At 38.3% G+C, this 22,364-nt stretch overlaps 1 protein-coding gene across 1 annotated transcript in view; it reads right to left on the reverse strand.

Annotated features, from left to right (window-relative positions):
• Positions 1-22,364, reverse strand: part of srp68 (signal recognition particle 68) — an 87,191-nt gene that overhangs the window by 15,326 nt on the left and 49,501 nt on the right. The window contains exons 10-13 of the mRNA XM_058777898.1: positions 7,000-7,067; positions 6,717-6,870; positions 3,942-4,036; positions 3,550-3,679 (exon numbers count right to left, since the gene is read on the reverse strand). Of these exons, the coding sequence (XP_058633881.1) occupies positions 3,550-3,679; positions 3,942-4,036; positions 6,717-6,870; positions 7,000-7,067 (447 nt within the window). The remainder of the gene's footprint in view (positions 1-3,549; positions 3,680-3,941; positions 4,037-6,716; positions 6,871-6,999; positions 7,068-22,364) is intronic.

Consider the following 22,364-nt stretch of genomic DNA (forward strand, 5'->3'; position numbering starts at 1 on the left):
ATGAGAGACACCAGACCCAACAATGCAGATGAGCTGAAGGCCACTATCAGAGCAACCTGGGCTCTCATAACACCTGAGCAGTGCCACAGACTGATCGACTCCATGCCACGCCGCATTGCTGCAGTAATTCAGGCAAAAGGAGCCCCAACTAAGTATTGAGTGCTGTACATGCTCATACTTTTCATTTTCATACTTTTCAGTTGGCCAAGATTTCTAAAAATCCTTTCTTTGTATTGGTCTTAAGTAATATTCTAATACTTTCATGAGCTGTAAGCTCTAATCATCAAAATTAAAAGAAATAAGCATTTGAAATATATCAGTCTGTGTGTAATGAATGAATATAATATACAAGTTTCACTTTTTGAATGGAATTAGTGAAATAAATCAACTTTTTGATGATATTCTAATTATATGACCAGCACCTGTATATCTATATATAGACTGGGAGGAGCCGTCGCTCGCATGGCCACAGCCATATCACCCTGCAGCCCAAGACTGGTTGCCCACTGAAGCTAAGCAGGGCTGAGCCTGGTCAGTACCTGGATGGGAGACTTCCTGGGAAAACTAAGTTGCTGTTGGAAGAGGTGTTAGTGAGGCCAGCAGGGGGTGCTCACCCTGTGGTCTGTGTGGGTCCTAACTCCCCAGTATAGTGACGGAGGCCCTTTGAGGTCTGAAGGTAAAGTGCCCTTTGCGGTCCGGTGCTCCCGGTCTGCGATTTCTGCCGAGGGTAGGGGTGTTCGATATGATGATTTTTGATGGTGGACTATAAAAATGTCTCCACGATCTGCTTTTTTGAAGACATAACGTAGTATGGTACTTCAGCACACATTCTATCAGCTGCAGTTCTGGCGCCGCCGTCTCTATACTGTACAACGCCACATACATTCACATCAGTGTTAACTCAGCGGTATAGTTACTCTCACGGGACACTGCACTTATTCGCAGTCACAAAAGTACATTATTTGCATCTGCTTCAAAGACTGGTTAAACGTTTCATTCGTGTGCTGTTCTGATGAGCGCCTTTTCTGAGCACATACACCCAAAGCGCGTGCTCTAAAAAGCCCGTCAAACAGCACCTGATTACTGAACTAAGTTATGTTTTGTGCTAATACTGTCAAAACACACAATGTTTATGTATAGACTCAGTTGGTTATGTCTAAAATGAAAGTAAACATCCGAGAGAAACGCATGTGTGCCTATATATTAGATGCGTGCAGGTCTTAAAGGGACAGTACTAAACATGCTGCCGACTGTAATTAAAGGGATAGTTTACCCTAAAATTTTATTTCTGTCATTATTTACTCTCACATGTTGTCCCAAACCTGTAATTTCTTTCTTGTGCTGAACACAAAAGATGATATTTTGAAGAATGTGGCTAAACAAACAGTTGCTGGTCCACATTGACTTTAACAGTAGGGAAAAAAATACTATGGAAGTCACTGTAGACCAGCAACTGTTCTACACATTCTTCAAAATAGCATTTATTTTCAGCAGAAAAAACTCTTTTAAACCAACTTTTGAGTGAGTAAATGAAGGTATAAAAATAAAACACTAGCCTATTTTAATTTTGGGGTGAATTATTCCTTTAATGTTAATAAAACACCAAACACAGAGAAAAATCACTCACTACTCTTGACTGAAAAACTTTAATACAGTTGCTTTAATAGGAATCAATCTATATAGTGTTTTATTTTTATATTTGTTCATTCAATTTCTTGAATGCTCCTGCTAAATACACCTATTGACTACCTGAAAATAAAACACTGTTTATTTTATTTGTATATTATGTGTATTTGTAATGTGTATCTTTGCTCTCATTTTTTAATAACAAAGATAAAACAATGACAACGATTTTTATCTTCACCCACTTTGGCCTAAATATCCGGCATACTTTTTTATATTTTGTTACCTTGAAAGGCTTTGTCTTTATAGTAGGGAAATTAGTTAATGCTCAAACAACTTGCAAAATAGAAAATCCAACATGACAAAGAATTGTGGTACTATGGTGAATCGTGATATTTCTAAAGAAAATCGTGATATTTTTGCCAAATCGCCCACCCCTAGCCGAGGGGGACCAACCACTGCACGCCACTGAATAAAGCGCTATGTAAATGCATCATTCATTCATTCAGTCCTACGTCAGCAGACTATTTGCTGTCTTAAAAACGCAGGCAGCAACAGGTCTGGGGGAAAAAAGTTCCTGGGACAAATTGTTCCTGGTAATTTTGGTGGAAAAGCGGCTATAGTCACAGATTTAACTCCTGTGACACACGTCTTTATCTCAAAATTAAATAAAACCAATTCTCATAAAGAAACATGAACATTGTCCTCTTTTCAATGAAATACCAAAGGTTATAGGGCATATCATATGCATTCTTTATAACAACTTGCAAACAACATCCTTCATTCTTTCAAGCAGACATTTATATAAATTAAATTTAAAATATTCCTTATTAGAGCTACTAAAGTGATTCAGTCAAGAGCAGTGAGTGATTTCCTCTTTCTTTTGTTGATTCTTTAACAATAAGGGCACAGACAACAATAAATTAGGCTGCTGCCCCTTTAAAACTGACTGTTTTATATTTATTCAATATACTGGCGATATTCGTCCAACAGCTTACATTTACTCAAGACATAAAAGGGTGTGTTTACATGAATACACATCAAAATGGACATTTGAGATTATTTTGTGTGTATTTCTCCATTAAGTCACGAAATACAACTGAATTCAGTAGTTGTACACTGTTTGAGAGGCGCTTTTCTGTGTATGCTCAGAAAACTGGACCAAATTAAGCACTCTTTCACGATTTTCAAATATTTTCATATGTCTGCTCTTCTCTTACTCCCAGATGCATTTTTTTAAGGATTGATGAGCTGTGCAGCAAGTGTATGCAAACGTATGATCAGAGCATTACAGTTGAAATGTGCACATCTACCTTTCTTTCCATGCAGGAGATTCATTCTGACCAGATCTGTCCAATCGTCCTTCCCTAACATTTTCATCTTGTTTTTATCTGTGATCTACGCGCGTATACGTCACTCATTGTTTACACTTAGGAAACAAGTGTCTTAGGACATCAATGTATCGTCACGAGCCGCAAGGTTTAATTTGGATTTGTCTGTGCATGTTTTTTTTACTCTCAAAGATTGTGTGCCCATTGACTTGCATTATAGGACTGACAGGTTTGAGTTAAAAATCTTCGTTTGTGTTCTACTGAAGAAACAAAGTCACCTACATCTTGGATGCCCTGGGGGTAAGCAGATAAATATCAAATTTTCATTTTTGGGTGAACTATTCCTTTGATCGTGAGTTCCATGCATTCTCATATAACTCCAATCCTCATTCGTATGTTCATCTCTAAGTTTAGAATTGTTTGGGCTGTTAAATATTGAGATGTAGTTTAAAAGGCACCACTGCGGCAAAATGACCAAAAAAAATTCTCTACACAATTCGGCATGCTTACAAAATCTATAATACACTTTTAATAATATTTTTAGATTCGATGCCATCACAATTTTGTAAGGGAAGTAATGTGTAGTGTTTGGTACCTTAAGGCTGTTATTGAGGCTCTTGGCTTTGGACTGGACCTCTCTCGTATATTTCAGAACCCTTTCATACAGAACCAGAGCTTCACTCCATTTCTTCACCAGAACATAGGACTGAGCTATATAGAAACACCTGTCCGAAGAGCAAGGACAAACATTTAAAAAGTATTCCTCATTTTTATACTTAAAAAATATTGAAGTCTAAAATATTGAACTGACAGAATATGTAAGCAAGCACACATGGCCTTGTTTCTAGTATTAAGATGTGAGCCGATCAAAAATGTTTTAGCCTGTTACCACCCAAATTTAGCACTGACCACTTGTGATTGGATGACTAAAAACAAATCATGATACCAGGTGGAATCAGGGCCATACATAAGTCATCATGGACTAACCTGTAAGCTTTGTAGACCAGAGTCTTGAGTGCTACTTCTTTCTGGAAGGCGTGGTCCTCCTCTAGACCTTGCAGTGATGACAGCTCAGAAAGACTCTGAAGAAAGAATGCATAAAATAGTGTAAAAAGAAAAGAAACTTGAAGCAAAAGAGGCATAACAGACATAGTTCAGGTATACGATGCTTCATGCTTTAGAAAATCCTCTTGATCCTTTGCCTGTCGGCTACTCACAATTCCTGCTCAAGTCAGTTTTAAGAAAAGGAACATCACTTTTTAACAATTTATAGTATTGAATTTGAGTTAAACTTAGCTGTGTCTGAGTCATTAACCAATCAAATCCGAATCCAAAATGGGCAGAGTTGAATTTGACTCAGAATCAAAAAGGTCAGAGTCAATTAAACACTAGTGTATGTGAAAGCCTTTTCTAGTTGTTAAGCCTAAGATTGTCAATTTAAATGCAACTAAACCTCTACTGCATCTTGTCATTTTGATTTGTGATTTCAGATCATCTCATAATTAGTGCCCAGCTCAGCAAATGTAAAGTGATATAACAGAAGTTTCTGAATGTGAATTACTATAGCCTTGGCTTTTTATTCATTTATCAATTGAAATGAATACACGTAAAAGTTTTATTTTTATTTATTTATTTATTTTTTTTAAGTGAAAAGTGCTGCACCGTAAATGGGCACAAAATAAATGTTTTGGCATTTTGTACAAACTATCATATAAGTTTTTGGAAATGACAGCAAAATAAATGTAGCGTTTGAATGCAATCAAGATGTTCGGTCAGGTTTTAGGCATCGTAAACTTTCCCTCCTCCCTTGTTGTAACGAAATTACAGATGCAAGTCTAACGTCCACATCTGGAGGGGACGGACGATTCCCCCATCCCCACGAGGAGCCACTACCCGTGGCCCAGACACACTCAAAAGCCACAAAACGCATAGAAAAGGACATTGGCTCCATTTATTCACAATCAAACTGTTCCAAAATGTATATAGTTTACTCCCGTGTTGTATGCATGCCCCTAAGTAGTAGCTTAGTTACAACTCTGTAGTACTGTAGTGAAGCTCCAATTACTTGGATCTAGACATATGAATGCATCACTGCCTTAATGTTTTCCAAACCCTTGCATGTTAGGTATCAAAATGACTGTCTTCTGATTCCCAGATTAATGGTGTATATTATGTCACCATAACTTGCACCATACTCTTTTTAACATACTTTGACTTAATATTGGACAAATCCTCCAGACCACCATAAACCATGCAAATAAGGTGTTGCGTGAGACAAAGGAACCTCTCCCTCTCAAAATTCACACCTCTACATTGGTCAATCTGCCAAAGATGGGTGTGACCAGGGACCGATAAAAGTCCCTAACCCAAACCAATCATTGCTCAATCCCTTTGAGAGACACTCTCCAAGACTCACCCCCGAGTCTGACCTTCTGGCAGTTTTTGTAATCTTCAAGTAACTTTGTCGATTCACTGTGGACTCTCCGATCTTCAGAAGAATCCGACAAAAGCCTCCAGCTCACTCCTACTGAACTCACTCCAACCTCTGTTGTCTACCGCATCTGGACTCTTGTTCAGCAACAAAGCCAATGCAAGTAACTGTTTCCAACTGCGTGTCTAAGTTTGGGCCCCTTTGTTAAGGTGATTTTTGATTCTCTGATGATTCTCACTAGGTTGTGGTTAATTGATGCTAAATACTGCCATTATTTGTTCTTCTCTCTCTCTCTCTTTCCTTACTTTCCTTCATTCAGTGTTTCCCCTACCATTATTTTAGGGGGGCGGCCCTAAAAGAAGTCATTCAATGTTACCTTCCCTATAGAACAGGTCTATACCTTGTTCTTTTATTAAACAAACTAAATAGCCTTATGTTATTTATCTTATTTGCACGACGGCATGTAATTTCTGTCTCTACGTTACATGGTCGCGCTCTGTATTGCACGCACAGCGGAGTTCCGCCCCGGTTCGCGCACACACACACAAACGTAAGCGCACACACAAGTGAGCACACTCCCACTCCTATTTGTAAATATTAAGCCGCAAAACGTGTATTTAAATATGACTTCTGCGTGTCTCTGTGTTAATGCATAGCGCAGACGCGCGGGTTTGTTTACTCATACAGAAGCGCGCGACGCTTGCCTTGCGGTGATATTAACGTCTGTCGTCTCACTAAATGAGGACATAAATACATGACCAACATCTCCAGAACTGCTCTGAGAGTCACTTAATGAGCATTTGACCGTTTCATTTGAGAAAAACTATCCTCATATCATATACACAGAAATGTAAAGGTATTCACGGCAACCCGTCAAAATAAAAGTTCGGTTTAACTTGAAGACATTGGGCAGAACGTAATGGGCTACTACTACTAAAACTATTAAAACCTTATCTTTAAGGAATAATCATACAATGTCTTCAATGTTATTATCAATATTAAATCCCCTTTATTTTTATGTCGGGAAAAAACGGACGTTCTTTAACAAATTAGCCTTGGGTGTAGCATAATGATTCGGATATTTTTAAATTAAAATGTTTATTTAGTAATTAAAAAAGCTTTCGTTTAAAGCAAGCTGTTCAAGTGTTAATAAATAGTATTCAAATAGTATCCCCCAAATACCAAACTGTAACTAAAAGTGGCAACTACAAAAATGCGAAGTTTACAGAATTATACAAAAACAGAGACCCCAAAACCACAATACGTACCAAACCATGAGAACCGTTACACCCCCAATGTTTACATGCATGAAGAATGTGTGATTTCTGAACCTGCAGGATGATGTCATAGAGTCGTATGAGGTCCTGTGGTCGTGGTCCTCTCTTATTCTCATCAGTCTGTGGCTCCTTCAGTTTAGCTTGCAGTGCATGAGCCATGCTCTCATTCCTCCTCACTACAGTCCACAGCTTGATATATGTCAGGTAGCTGCATACAGATACGTATATCACCAGATGTAATTGTCAGGCATTTGTATATTACCACGATTGTCAGGCTTCACAACATAAGTAGTTTAGTATAAATGACTTCTGTTTTTTCACCAGTTGTCATACTAACCTGTGCAGGTATTGCAGATTAGACACCTTGCCACTATCAGCACCTTCTGCTGCTCTCTCTCTCTGCTTCTGTTGAGGCAAAACACACAAGTTGGCAACACCAAGTTAAACAGGTTTTTAAATTTTTTTATGCATTTATTTATTTTACATTATAGGTTTTGGATGTCAGTGTTTGTCATTAATTAGCTAGTCGTCATATCCTTTCAACTGTTAAGGGGATTTGCATCTTTAAAAAGTGCTATTACAAGTAAAAAGGTGCTATTAAAAGCTATTAAAAATAATGTTCTTGTTTACAGTCTTTTTCTTCATCCTTTTTAATATAAATGTTTAATTAACAACAACAACAACAACAATAATGTTTTTGAGCAGCAAATCAGAATTAGAATGATTTCTGAAGGATAATGTGACACTGAAGACTGGAGTAATGATGCTAAAAATTCAGCTTTGAAATCACATGAATAAATTACATTTTATAATATATTCAAATAGAAAACCGTTATTTTGAATAGAAAAAATATTTATATATTATAAATATAATATACTGTTTTTGCTGTACTTTGAATCAAATAAATGCAGGCTTGGTGAGCTGCAAACAAAAAAAACAAAACAACCACAAACAACATTACAAATCTTACTGTTTAAAAAATTTGACTGGTACTGTATATATTGTCACAGTGTTTGCCTTGTCTTTGTCCGTTCATTGTGTTGCATACTGTGTATGCTGGCCATGCAAGAACTGGGATGTTTCCAGCTTCCAGGAATTGTGTACAGATCCTTGCAACATGGGGCCGTGCATCATCATGCTGCAACATGAGGTGATGGTCGTGGATGAATGGCACAACAATTGGCCTCAGGATCTCATCACGGTATCTCTGTGCATTCAAAATGCCATCAATAAAATGCACCCGTGTTCGTTGTCCATAACATACGCCTGCCCATAGCATAACCCCACTGCCACCATGGGCCACTCAATCCACAACGTTGACATCAGCAAACCGCTCACACACACAACACCATACACGCTGCCTGCCATCTGCCCTGTACAGTGAAAACCAGGATTCATCCGTGAAGAGAACACCTCTACAAAGTGCCAGACGCCATCGAAAGTGAGCATTTGCCCACTCAAGGCGGTTACGACGACGAACTGCAGTCAGGTTGAGACCCCGATGAGGACGACGAGCATGCAGATGAGCTTCTGAGACAGTTTCTGACAGTTTGTATAGAAATTCTTTGGTTATGCAAACCAATTGTTGCAGCAGCTGTCCGGGTGGCTGGTCTCAGACGATCTTGGAGGTGAAGAAGCTGGATGTGGAGGTCCTGGGCTGGTGTGGTTACACGTGGTCTGCGGTTGTGAGGCCGGTTGGATGTACTGCCAAATTCTCTGAAACGCCTTTGGAGACGGCTTATGGTAGAGAAATGAACATTCAATTCATGGGCAACAGCTCTGGTGGACATTCCTGCAGTCAGCATGCCAATTGCACACTCCCTCAAAACTTGCGACATCTGTGGCATTGTGCCCAAAACAGTAATGGGCAACACAGACTTTCAACTTTTCAATGGGGTTGAGATCTGGAGACTGGCTAGGCCACTCCAGGACCTTGAAATGCTTCTTACGAAGCCACTCCTTCGTTGCCCGGGCGGTGTGTTTGGGATCATTGTCATGTTGAAAGACCCAGCCACGTTTTATCTTCAATGCCCTTGCTGATGGAAGGAGGTTTTCACTCAAAATCTCACGATACATGGCCCCATTCATTCTTTCGTTTACACGGATCAGTCGTCCTGGTCCCTTTGCAGAAAAACAGCCCCAAAGCATGATGTTTCCACCCCCATGCTTCACAGTAGGTATGGTGTTCTTTGGATGCAACTCAGCATTCTTTCTCCTCCAAACACGACAAGGTGAGTTTTTACCAAAAAGTTCTATTTTGGTTTCATCTGACCATATGACATGCTCCCAATCCTCTTCTGGATCATCCAAATGCTCTCTAGCAAACTTCAGAAGGGCCTGGACATGTACTGGCTTAAGCAGGGGGACACGTCTGGCACTACAGGATTTGAGTCCCTGGCGGCGCAGTGTGTTACTGATGGTAGCCTTTGTTACTTTGGTACCCCCTCTCTGCAGGTCATTCACTAGGTTCCCCCCGTGTGTTTCTGGGATTTTTGCTCACAGTTCTTGTGTTCATTTTGACCCCACGGGGTGAGATCTTGCGTGGGACCCCACGGGGTGAGATCTTGCGTGGAGCCCCAGATCGAGGGAGATTATCAGTGGTCTCGATTACTAAAAGCGTTGGCAACGAATTTCATAATCGATTCACAGTCGCGCGACGCCGGAGACGTTTGATTATTAAAAAAAAAAAAAAAACTTTAGTTGAGCGGAGCGGAGTGAACACACTCGGTCTCTCTCGCGCACGGATTCTAGCAGAGTTTGGCGCCTCATAAATAAAAACAAAAGTAAAAAAAAAAAAAAAAAAAAAACGAGCGGAGGTAGAGGAAAGATACATGGCGGAGGCAGAGAAATCCGTGCGACCCAAGTCATCCAAGGTGTGGGAGCAGGGTGGCGTTTGCGTATGGCAGAGTATGGCAGTTGCCATACCCTAGCCCAGTCAGGTGCTGTGAAAAATTATCCAAACTTGAGTCGCTTATAATTCGTTTTATTATTTTAAATCAGAGAGTTTTAAAAATAGTAAACCAATGATAAGCATTAAAATAACTTGTCAGTAAAACTTAACGCCATTGGATCATCGAGCTCTCAGCGAGACCTCGTAACTTCACCCGCCTCCGTTCAGATTGACGCGCGCACAGCCTGGAGAAGATGAGATCTCTGCTTTTTCGCAATGCAAGGGTGAATAAATAATTGGTGTTTGAATAGTACAGCGTTTTCTTTACTCAAACACTATGTCAGTAAAGGATAATGTTTTTGTGTGTTTGAAGAGTGGAGAAGAATTAGTTATTTGCTGTCTATATCGTTTTAAATATCCTGTGCATTATGTGCATAAGCGCTTAATTTGAGATTTTGGCCAAGTGTATTAAACAACAAGAAAAAACTAAGCGCCCATATAGCTACAATCAAAGTTATATAACCTGTAAAAGTTGATGAAAGCATAATGCACTTAATGCACTTATGCACTGCATAACAGCTGTTCTAACGACAGACAAAACACTCCATCTCCGTCATTCTCTGGTCAAAAACATTATTAACTCCATTTGAGCTTGATTTTCATATAATGTTAAGTGCAGGTGTCTGATACAATACCAACGCTAACGACGCAGTGTTGTTAAATTATTTAATTTTTTGCACTTTCCCCCCCCCCAAAAAAGTCTATATATTTGGCAGATGTAAAGCATACATGTGTATGTTTTTTGTGTTAGTCCATTTTTATTTTATTTTATTATTATTATAACAGCTCAGGGATGTTCAAGGAGCAACATGTTTGTGCACTTTCTAAAGATTTTAGTTCTGTTTTTGAATAAAGGGTTGGAAATGAATGCTTTTTTTTTTTTTAATCCGATTCATCGATTAATCGAAAAAATAATCGACAGATTAATCGATTATTAAAATAATCGTTAGTTGCAGCCCTACTCATTTCGTCTCTCATAGTTGAGGTATACCTATGATGAAGATTACAGGCCTCTCTCATCTTTTTAAGTGGGAGAACTTGCACAATTGGTGGCTGACTAAATACTTTTTTGCCCCACTGTATATATACACACACATATATATACACATATATACACACACTGTATATACAAACAAAAATATTCTTTGTAGCAATTTCCTCTCAGTCACATACCTGACTGGCATGGCTCATTATGCAGCTCATTATGTGGGCCTTTGTCTTCTCACGCCCGTTTCAAAACGCAAGCGGTGTGTGAGCAGCGCATATTTTTTTTCAGTGTGCATGTTAACAGTGCATTCACACCGTGAGCAGGAGCGTTGCGTGAGCAGCAGTGCTGCGATCGTTTCGGTGCCAAGTCTATTTTTGCTGCACCGCTTACGCTGAATTAAAGTCACAGTGCATTGTTTTTTATCAAAATTTACCTGATTAACATTAAAAATAACAAATTTCACCATAAAATCATGAAAGTGATGTGCTTTGTTTCACAATCACCATATGAAAAAATAAAATGCACGAAAGCACATCACTTTCACAAGTTTTTGCCCAAACTTCAAAGGTCTGTTAAATTAATAAAACTAGAGGCATTTGTTAGTTTTAATATTACTTTTTCAATTCAATTATTCAGTACAATTACACTTTATTGTTGGAATTCTTTCCAAAATTTGTCTTGGATCTCACAGTGTTTCACATCAATAATTACTAAAACAATACAATAGACGCACCTAATACAAAAAAAAACAACAGTATATACATATACACACGGCTACAGTGCATTAGAATAGAGAGTCCTTTCTATTTTCCAGAGCCCAGAGGCCTATTTGAACCCCCAATTCTGATTTCTTAATTGTACAGACTGATACACAAAAGATTTACGTAACATAGCCAATTCAATCTAGCATATGCAACTCTAAGCCTTCTGTTAGATGGCAAAAATGAATATTCCGCATACAAAATGTGAGAAAGGTCAGACATAATTTTTCCTGATAGGGTCGGCAATTTTTTCGTATACACATCTTGAAAACTTGGCTCAAGTTTATCATGTAAACTACCTATTAGTGTGGGACAGAGGGGAGGGGGACACGGTCGCATCACAGAGTATGCTGGCCATATACAGTACGTCAAAGCACATGGCACACAGTGTTCAGAGGAAAATGCTGGAAAATTTGACAGAAATGATGATACTCGTCTGTATTGCAGTACAAGACGTGGTTCAGCTGCATGCGACAAACGCTGCCAGTATGAAAGCACAATGGGCGCGCGCTGCTCCTGCTCTGCATACGCACATGAGTTACCATCACTGATCCCAGCTCAAGAACTCCTCAAACACAGACACACCAGCACTCCCGCGTCTCCTAGGATAAAGGCTTTGAGAGATACCATCACTGAGTTGGAGCAGGACTTCTTTCTGTTTAGAGATGAAACTACCAACAATCTCCATCATCTGCTAAACCTGACCAGCCACCACAGTGTGCAACAAATTGAACAACTCTGCTCTGCTGTAAGACATCTGGAGGAGGACAATCAAGAGCTGTGCCAGGAGCTGAGGAGGGTGAGAGAGGAAGCTGGGTCCAGGGTTCAAGTCCCTGTTCGGGCGCCACTCTGTAACGGTGGCAGCCGCCCTAGCTTAGATAAGCTCTGAGGGAAATGTTCGGGCGCCAGTCAGGACTAATCCTGACAATTTAAATTAACCCAGGATAGCAAAAACAAAGGCCACCTGTTACAATATTAATTCACAAAAAACAGTCAAAAGAAAAAACTCTGTTAACAAGGGGAAGATTTATATTGATGTCCATGAGATGAAAAAAAACCAAGTAAAAAAAACAGTTCAGCACTTCAGTTCACTTTGGAAGGTGTGCAGAAATTGCGTCATGCTAATTCAAGTTCCCAACACAGGCAGATTAGCGTCCACAATCATAAATTGTCCATAAAAAAGAGAAAAAAGAAACATAAAATATTGTTCATTTCATAGTTAAGGAAAAACATCAAACAATAATCTTACAGCAAAAAATAACTATTAACACTATGTAAATACAATAAGCACATTGAATGTGCGGAAGTGAATGTTGTGCGAGCGTGTAGGAGTGAATGAATGAGTGTGTATATTAGCGGCTTAGAGGTACTGACCACGTTTGCAGTCATAAAGGAAACTGGAGAGTGTTTCGGGTTTTGTCCGACACCAGGACAGGTGGATGAGCAGCCATCACTTGTCTTCAGAACAGTTTTAATAACAGCAGATGATCGTGATGTGCAAGGTCAAGTGAAACTCCGCGACGCACCAGACATCGCTCACAGGAAGCAACAGTTCGACAAGTCGCAGTCTTTCAACTTCACACGGTAATCCCCTCACTCTCACTACTGCAAACCTACTGATGACGCAAAATTCTCTCGGAAACGACAAGCTTCCTTATATCCTCCTTCCTTCGCCGTTAATTGAACACTCCACCCCCAAAAACACAAAGTGAAAGTAAAATGATTTCCGTGGCACGGGTTTTCCACATTGCCACAACTGGCCAGAAGAGAACAACACAGCCACACACTGGAGAGACTGCTGGAGGAGACCAGGGGCCGGATTCACGAAAATCTTAAATAAGTTAAGAAATTTCTTTAGATAAATTCCACGAAGTTCGTAAAAATGTTCTTAAGTGCAATTCTTGAAAAATTCTTAAGTTCTCAAATATATTCTTAAGAACATCTTAATTTTTTCTTAAGAGGAAAATAACAGTCTTTATCTGAGTGAATACATGACGCACTGAAACTTGCACTGTCTTTTTGCGCTTCCTGAAGATTACCCTAATAATCATAAGCACGCACACTATTTTCGTCGCAGCTTTGCCTGGTGCTCAGCTTCATGTTTTTAATGTGGCGTGTTTCTGAACAGTTACTTTTAAATAGCCTGTCTGTCTCATTTTTGTGCTGTGTTTTTGCACTGTTACTGCCATTCATATGCGCTGAATACTGCCAAAGATTGTCATATTTATAGGCTAAAATTAAAAGTCCAATTAAATGTCCCTATCTGACTTGTTTTTGTAGAGTTGCTACTAAGTTTTGAAGTCAGCAAAAAGAAGCTTCACACATAGGCTAATCATGACCGATTATTGTTTACATTATCAGTCATCGCTGTCACTTCTGAAAACACGTGCACATCCCAATTAATAGTCCTACTATGTATTTTATGTAGCTAGTGTTGCTGTAACACTAGCAACACTTGAATATAAAAAAATTATAATTTGAAATAACCCAATAAATTCACCAAATAATTCTTACTGTTTGGGATTTAAGACAAGTCTGGGGCTGTTACTTAGGATGATTTTTAAGTAGATTATTTTCAAGAATTTGGATTCTTAAGTTTTGTCTTAAGAACAATATTAAGAAAAAAGATAAGAATATTCTTAAGAAGAATGTTTGGGAATACATAATATTCTTAACTTTTTTCTTAAGTTAAAAAATAAGAAAATGGCAGTTAAGAAATTTCTTCTTAATGTTTTGTGAATCCGGCCCAACACACAAAACACCACCAAATTGGCTGTTATTAAGCCTCTCATTAAAAAACCACAACTTGACCCCAAAGATCTAGTTAATTACAGACCGATCTCAAATCTCCCTTTTCTGTCAAAGATACTAGAAAAGGTAGTATCCTCACAATTATATTCCTTCCTAGAGAAAAATGATATGTGTGAGGAATTTCAGTCAGGATTTAGATCGTATCATAGTACTGAGACTGCTCTCATTAGAGTTACAAATGACCTGCTTCTATCATCTGATCGTGGTTGTATCTCTTTATTAGTTCTACTGGATCTTAGCGCTACGTTTGACACTATCGACCACAACATTCTTTTGAATAGACTACAAAACTTTGTTGGCATTAGTGGAAGTGCCTTAGCATGGTTCAAATCGTACTTATCTGACCGCCATCAGTTCGTAGCAGTGAATGAAGAGGTATCATATCGATCACAAGTGCAGTATGGAGTACCTCAAGGCTCAGTACTAGGGCCGTTACTTTTCACGCTCTATATGTTACCCTTGGGAGATATTATCAGGAGACATGGTGTTAGCTTTCACTGTTATGCTGATGATACTCAGCTCTATATTTCTTCGCGGCCCGGTGAAACACACCAAATTGAGAAACTAACGGAATGCATAATCGATATAAAAAACTGGATGACGAGTAATTTTTTACTGCTAAATTCTGAAAAAACAGAGGTGTTAATTATCGGACCTAAAAACCCCACATGTAATAACCTAGAACATTATCTAACACTTGACGGCTGCTCTGTCAATTCTTCTTCATCAGTCAGGAACCTAGGTGTGCTGTTCGATAGCAATCTGTCATTTGAAAGCCATGTTTCTAGCATCTGTAAAACTGCATTTTTTTCATCTCAAAAGCATATCTAAATTGCGACCAATGCTCTCAACGTCAAATGCAGAAATGTTAATTCATGCGTTTATGACCTCAAGGTTAGACTATTGTAATGCTTTATTGGGTGGTTGTTCTGCACCGCTTGATCAACAAACTACAGTTAGTCCAAAATGCAGCAGCTACACTGTAAAAAAGTATTTCGCAGTTTAGTTGTTTCAATTAATGTTTTTAAGTTGACTCAACTTTCAGTTCATTAGTTTGTTCATTCAACTTAAAATTTTAAATTTCACTGTCTCAACTAGTTCGTTAAGTTGACAAAACTAGCCATTTGCCCCCTCAACTTAAAAAAATGTGTTGAATCAATTTAATAACGATATCACGTCACTTATCGCGAGATCACGTGAAGACTTGCAGAAAGAAGACGTTGGTCAGCCATCTTGATGAGCTTCTCCACAGAGCTTGAAAATGTTTTCAAACCAACACTTTTGGTAAGTAAATATTTTTATTTATTGGTTTAACATGTGCACAATTACGTATGTTGTCTAAGAATAGTGCAAGTATGGTTTAAAGCATTGCATTTTGTAGTTAAATGGATACCAGCGTTAGTTTCGCGACACTCCTCTTAAGCCTCAAAATACACGCGGTTCCACAGTATTTTTCATATAATTATTAAACTAAATATTCTCCCATGTTATACTGAGCTGAACTTATCTGGAGAATATACTGTTTGGTATGTATTATTTGAGCCCAGTGCTGCATTAGAGACGTTCAAACAGCGCACGAGACGGAGCGCAACGTACAACTGTGTGGATTTAGAACGGCGGGAATTTTAAAAAATGACCTTATGAACGATTAAAATTAGGAGAAATAAACAAGATTACTGCTCGAACTGTCATTTTTCTGCACGTTGTAAGTGAAACAAACGAGCACCTCTCAGAGTTGGTTTGGAGAGCGTGCATTTGTCTGACATAATCTTTCAGATGAGGTTCTAACGGTACAAACTCTTCTTTCAGTTACAGTACAGAAGTGCCTCACCAGAACCCATGGCAACGCTGCGTGAATATACGGTCGGTTAAAAAATTGAAGGTATGAAAAGTAATAATGGCATATATCTTGTATAAAAAGCCCTGTGATAAGGATAATCACAAATGTGTAAAATTTAGCTTTTCTGTTATTTTGTTCTAATTTCCTGTGTTATGTAATTTAAAAGCCTTTTCTGGATTGTAAAATATGGTTTTGGTAATTGAAACGTAAACTAGCAATGACATTCGACTTTCTCTGTCAAGATTATTTGTATTTATAGTGTTTTAACATGTTTCTGTATTTTCCATGTTTATGATATTCTGGAATGACTAAAGATCAGCACAGAGTTCTTGTGGATGGACCTCAGCAAGTCCTTCTGCAGTTGTATCCATCAAAGTGCTATGCAGACACAATGGGAATGACTGTCACATTGTAGAGCTTGGACAAATTGTAAATAAATTTATTTAAGTGCACATGTTTATTGGAGTCTGTGACTGTTAATATTGTAAGGCATATTTTAACGCTTCCCTTTGTTTTTATTAAAGCACACAGGTTCTCAAGAGGAATTCATCAAGGACAAGTCTGTTGGCATTATAGTTGTTGGGTGACCAAAATGAGCACCATCAATCTGCAGTGATGTGGTCCCGGTAATAGAAGAAATCTTGTTTATCTGCAGTTGTAACACGATACACAATGTCACAAGACTAAAATATAGCCAACATAGTGTTAAAGGGATAGTTCACCCTAAAATGAAAATTTGCAAGGTGTAGGTGACTTTTTTTTCTTTTCTTTTTTTTTTCCTTCAGTAGAACATTTTTGGCTGAAATTGTGGTACTTGGTGAGTCATAAAATTGTATTTTTAATGTGATTTTACATTATATTTTATTTATTTTAATTTTTACAAGCATTCAGTATTGTTGTGTATTTCTACTAAGAGTTGTTAGTTATTTGTGCATTTTGCAGGTAAAAAATGTTTCTGCATGTTTTAACCATTTCCATGCATCAGTGGCAGGCAACTTTTTAAACCCAGAGTAACTGAAATGTAATTTTATAGGGGATTCATGTTTAAAGGTTATTTCACAGTTAAAGGGATAGTTCACCCAAAAATAAAAATTCTCTTTAATTACTCGTGCTCATGTTGTTCCAAACCTATAAGACCTTCAAGATCTTAAAGGTAGTAAAGATATTGTTAAAATAGGTGCACACCAAAAGTGCTAGTGTTAAAGCACCCTTATACTCTTGAAATAGCAGTACTTGTTGCAGTTAGTCTGATGTAATTTGCAACTTTTTTTTTTTTTTTTTTTACTTAGCCTCTTTATTGCTGCTTGTTGTTATTGAATATTTTTAACAGAATGTATTACTGTAGTTGAAGTAATGTACAGTAGTATTCTATATTGATTACATTTTTATAATTGTATGTAAAGAATTTCTTTTTTTGGGGGGTTTTTTTCAGCCATCTCATGAATTGAGGTGACATGGGCATCTTGATTGTGACTGAGGAGGAGGAATGGGAGGTGCTTCCAAAATAAACCAATGACGTTGCTATCATTTTGGAAGAGCGTCTTGTCGCCATCGATATCTGTGATGTCCCGAAAGCATTTGTGCTCCTGATGGGTCATCTTTACATCATTAACAAAACACAGTACAGTTCTGATGTTCTCAAAACTTTGCACGAACATTGGTGGGAGTAACTGTTCTTCACGTGTTTACGGGCTACGAAACATGCTACTCTGCAAAAAGTAGGCTTTTTGGTTGGTTTTTGCACTTTGTTCAACTCACATTTTTTGCCATGTTATGGCATCTCTTTTTAAAATTTTGAATGCACTTTTATGCATGTTCTGACTTGTATTGAAATGGAAAATTACAGAATTACTCATCTGCTTAAATGTGCATTAGTGAAATGTAGATATTTACTGCAATTGTTCCAAAGAAATTAAATGTTAATATGAAATGTCAGTGTTTGTTTTTAAAGGCGTTTTTATACTAAACGCACTAATACTAAATATGCTGTCAATTTTGAAATAAAAATGTCATAGACATTTAAGAACATGCAATGTATTTTATTTTATGCGAGTAGAAAATAGAAACTTGAGTTGTGTGGGCAAATTACATAGTTCAGCCAGTTGAATGAACTTAACATTACTAGTAAGATGAACTATTCTTGAAAAAGTAACCTGGCTGCCTTAAAAATATAAAGTTAATTCAACAAGATGCTTAGTTTTGCCAATTTGTATTAAGTTTGCAGAACTTATACTTACAAGTTTATTCAACAAAATGCTTAGTTTAAACAACTCAACGTTTGTTGGTCTCACTAATTTTGTGTTGTTTCAACTTGAATTTAGGTTAGCACAACTTTCTCGTCTTGTTGGGCTAACTAAAAACTGGTTGGTTAGACAAAGTATAAAGTTAATTCAGCTTCACCTTTGTTACCCCAACTATTAAATCTAGGTTTAAGGAACTCCAATATATGTGTAAACAACAAATGTTTTTTAGCTTATTGAACGCAAGATTTTAAGGCAGCCAGGTTACAAATTATTTTAAGTTGAATCAACTTATTTTTTTTTTTACAGTGTAGAGTCCTTACTAGAACCAGGAAATATGACCACATTAGCCCGGTTCTGTCAACACTGCACTGGCTCCCTATCAAGCATCGGATAGATTTTAAAATCTTGTTAATTACTTATAAAGCCCTGAATGGTTTAGCTCCTCAGTACTTGAGCGAGCTCTTATCGCATTATAGTCCTCCACGTCCGCTGCGTTCTCAAAACTCCGGCCATTTGATAATACCTAGAATATCAAAATCGACTGCGGGCGGCAGATCCTATTCCTATTTAGCACCCAAACTCTGGAACAGTCTACCTAACACTGTTCGGGAGGCAGACACACTCTGTCAGTTTAAATCTAGATTAAAGACCCATCTCTTTAGCCTGGCTTACACATAACACATTAATACGCTTCTATTATTCAAATCCGTTAAAGGATTGTTAGGCTGCATTAATTAGATCAACCGGAACCGGGAACACTCCCCATAACACACGATGTACTCGTTACATCGTAAGTTGAATGGCATCTACACTAATATTTGTCTGTTTCTTTCCTAGTCTGTTTCTCAGTCCGTATCCGATCAGATGGTGGATCAGCACCAAGAGATGATGTCTACAGCCCTGATCGTCAGCGGAGACAAGGACACCCAGATGACCCCAGAGATATATCCCCAGATATATCAACCAAAAATAACAAAATAACTAAAATATAATAAAATAACATAATACTACTATTGTTAGAAATTGCAACAAAATTAAAATAGAAATATAAACTTTTGAACTGCGGGTTTCGTCTGGTCAGAGGAGAACTGGCCCCGACTGAGCCTGGTTTCTCCCAAGGTTTTTTCTCCATTCTGTCACAGCAGGAGTTTTGGTTCCTTGCCGCTGTCGCCTCTGGCTTGCTCAGTTGGGGATACTTAATTTCTAGCGATTATCGCCGATTTGATTGCACAGATACTATTTAAACTAAACTGAGCTAGACAATGACATCTCTGAATTCAATAATGAAATGCCTTTAACTGAAAATTGAGTGTTTAATCTTATCATTATACATTACTGACACTCTATCCTCCAATTTGATACTGTTAAGTGCTTTGACACAATCTGTATTGTAAAAGCGCTATATAAATAAAGGTGACTTGACTTGACCACCAAGAGAGTGTCAGCACCCAAACACACAACACCCTGACTCCTGAACACACCACAAACACAACTCAACATCAACAGTGTATCAGCTCACAGTCTCAGAGCTCCTTCTCTCCTGCAACCCGTCAGTCTCCTCAAGGCCCTCACAACCTCAAGAGGAAAGAGAACAGCACACAGGGTCATCCACCTTCTATAACATCACCACCATTCATAGAACAGAAGAGCAAAGACAACACTGACTCTCTGATTCCAATGGCCATCATTTTGACCCCAGACGACTGTTTCCGGGGAATTAAATTGCTTACCCCACCTTTAACTACTTACAGTGTGTATGAAGTTAAATATGATCTTTTTCTCTTAAAGGGGTCATGAGATACCATTTTAAAGATCATTATTTTGTGTATTTGGTGTAACAATGTTGACATGCTTTAATGTTCAAAAAACACATTTTTCAAATACTGTACATTATTGTGGTTCCTCTATGCCTCGCCTTTTCTACAAAGCCCCTCCTTCCGACAAGCACAGTCTGCTCTGATTGGCCAACTGACAGTGCATTGTGATTGGCCGAACCCCACAAACACGTTGGAAATGTAACGCCCCTTACCATAATCGCGAGCTTCAGCTTTCAAGTTAATTTTACCATCAGTTCAACCTAGGGATGCTCCGATCGATCGGCCGATAATCACATTGAGACTCAATCTGTACTCACTACACTTGGCCGATCTCACAAACCGATTGCAATTTGATGACGTCAATGCATGAGGACATACATAATGCGTGGGGATATAAATGATTTGGCGCCGCAGTCATGACATCGCAGGTGTGGAAATGAAAAATTCAATGAAAAATTCGTTATTGGTCGTGTATGTTTTGTATGATGATATGATGAATGGACGATCTATGCATCACTGCACGCATCTGCGGCGCGTTACGGCTCCACGGCCACCGGAGCTGATCGCGGCCGCTCTAGTCAGTGCTTGTGTGTTTATACCAACCTGCCATGGCATGTTTAAAAAGCAGCTCTCCATGCTACTTAGCTAGAAATAGTCTTTTGTGAGTTGGCTCCGCGTGGAGAATGGAACAAAACCTTGTCGGAGCCGTAAGGAGTAACGGTAACATAATATGCTGATCGTGGGCTGCTTTTAATGAACATTTATTCATAAAATAAAATATCTTCTTTGGACATATTAGCTCAATAGCATTAACACAGGCTTTAATCCTTTCAAACTTTGTCTAGAATGTCACAGTTTCTGTCACTGCAACTTCCCGATCAGGCGAACACACACAAATGAAATCGTCTGCCTGATGAAAAAATGTATTTTAAAAAATGTAGTTAATATTTGCATCATTTATTTATTTTATCCACCCGCAAATAATCAGAATGCATTTTATTACCCGCTCCGCAGATTATCCGCAGCGCCCATGGATATAGCCTAACTGTGATCGAACTCCATTTTGTTTGTATTTATTTTTGTCTTATATTAAGAATCCTGATATACATAATGTTATGCATAAACCCCATTTTAAAGGTATATTAAAATGTTCACTGTAAAAGGATTAATTTTTGTGATTTATATAACATTATTACTTATTATATAAAGCTTGAAGCATCAGAATCGGCTGATCACCATGACAAGAAATCGGTACTCTGTATCGGCTGCAAAAATCCTGATCGGAGCATCCCTAGTTCAAGCTAGAAAGGGGAACAGTCGCATGACAGACTAAGTGATGATGCTCGTATGTATTTGCAGTACACAAGCCGCGGTTAAGACTATTTCTGACGGGCTGTACACTCCGCTGTGATGTGACCCTGTTCCCCTCACACACACATGACGTGTTACGTGCAAAACTCCGCATTTGAACAGTCAATAGCAAATACTTAAACTAATAACAAAACATACTTGCAGTCGCTGATTCAGAAGCACCAGATCGTCATTGCAAAGTCAGAAATCGACCCTTTTTTTTGTTTTGTTTTTTTTAAGAAATAGCCTTTGTGCACAGCCAGCCTTGTACTCTCCTGTCGTCGTCCATAAAATGCATTGCACAAATTCGAACATTTGGGTTGTGCTGTTCTGTTCTAAACAAATCTTAATCAATGATTTCTAATTGCATCTACTTTCGGAAGGCCAAATAAAGTGCTTTTGCATAGAAACACAGCGTCTCCCTGACATGGATGCATCAACACTACTGCGGTTACTGAAACTTCTTTGCTTGCACATTTGGGCGGCATTACACAAATATTTCCACATCGTTTTAATGAGGCGTTTTAGCCCGGTCTGGATCAGCCTTCTCTTTTAGATATAATAAATCCACTCATTTGCTCTGACATGCACTGTGAGCTGTAAGGTCTTATATAGACAGGTGTGTGGCTTTCCTAATCAAGTCCAATCAGTATAATCAAACACAGCTGGACTCAAATGAAGGTGTAGAACCATCTCAAGAATGATCAGAAGAAATGGACAGCACCCGAGTTAAATATATGAGTGTCACAGCAAAGGGTCTGAATACTTAGGACCATGTGATATCAGTTTTTCTTTAATAAATCTGCAAAAATGTCAACAATTCTGTGTTTTTCTGTCAATATGGGGTGCTGTGTGTACATTGAGGAAAAAAAAATGAACAAATGATTTGAGCAAATGGCTGCAATATAACAGAGTGAAAAATTTAAGGGGGTCTGAATACT

Source organism: Onychostoma macrolepis, chromosome 06 (genome assembly GCF_012432095.1).
Source record: "Onychostoma macrolepis isolate SWU-2019 chromosome 06, ASM1243209v1, whole genome shotgun sequence".
NCBI classification, from domain to species: domain Eukaryota; kingdom Metazoa; phylum Chordata; class Actinopteri; order Cypriniformes; family Cyprinidae; genus Onychostoma; species Onychostoma macrolepis.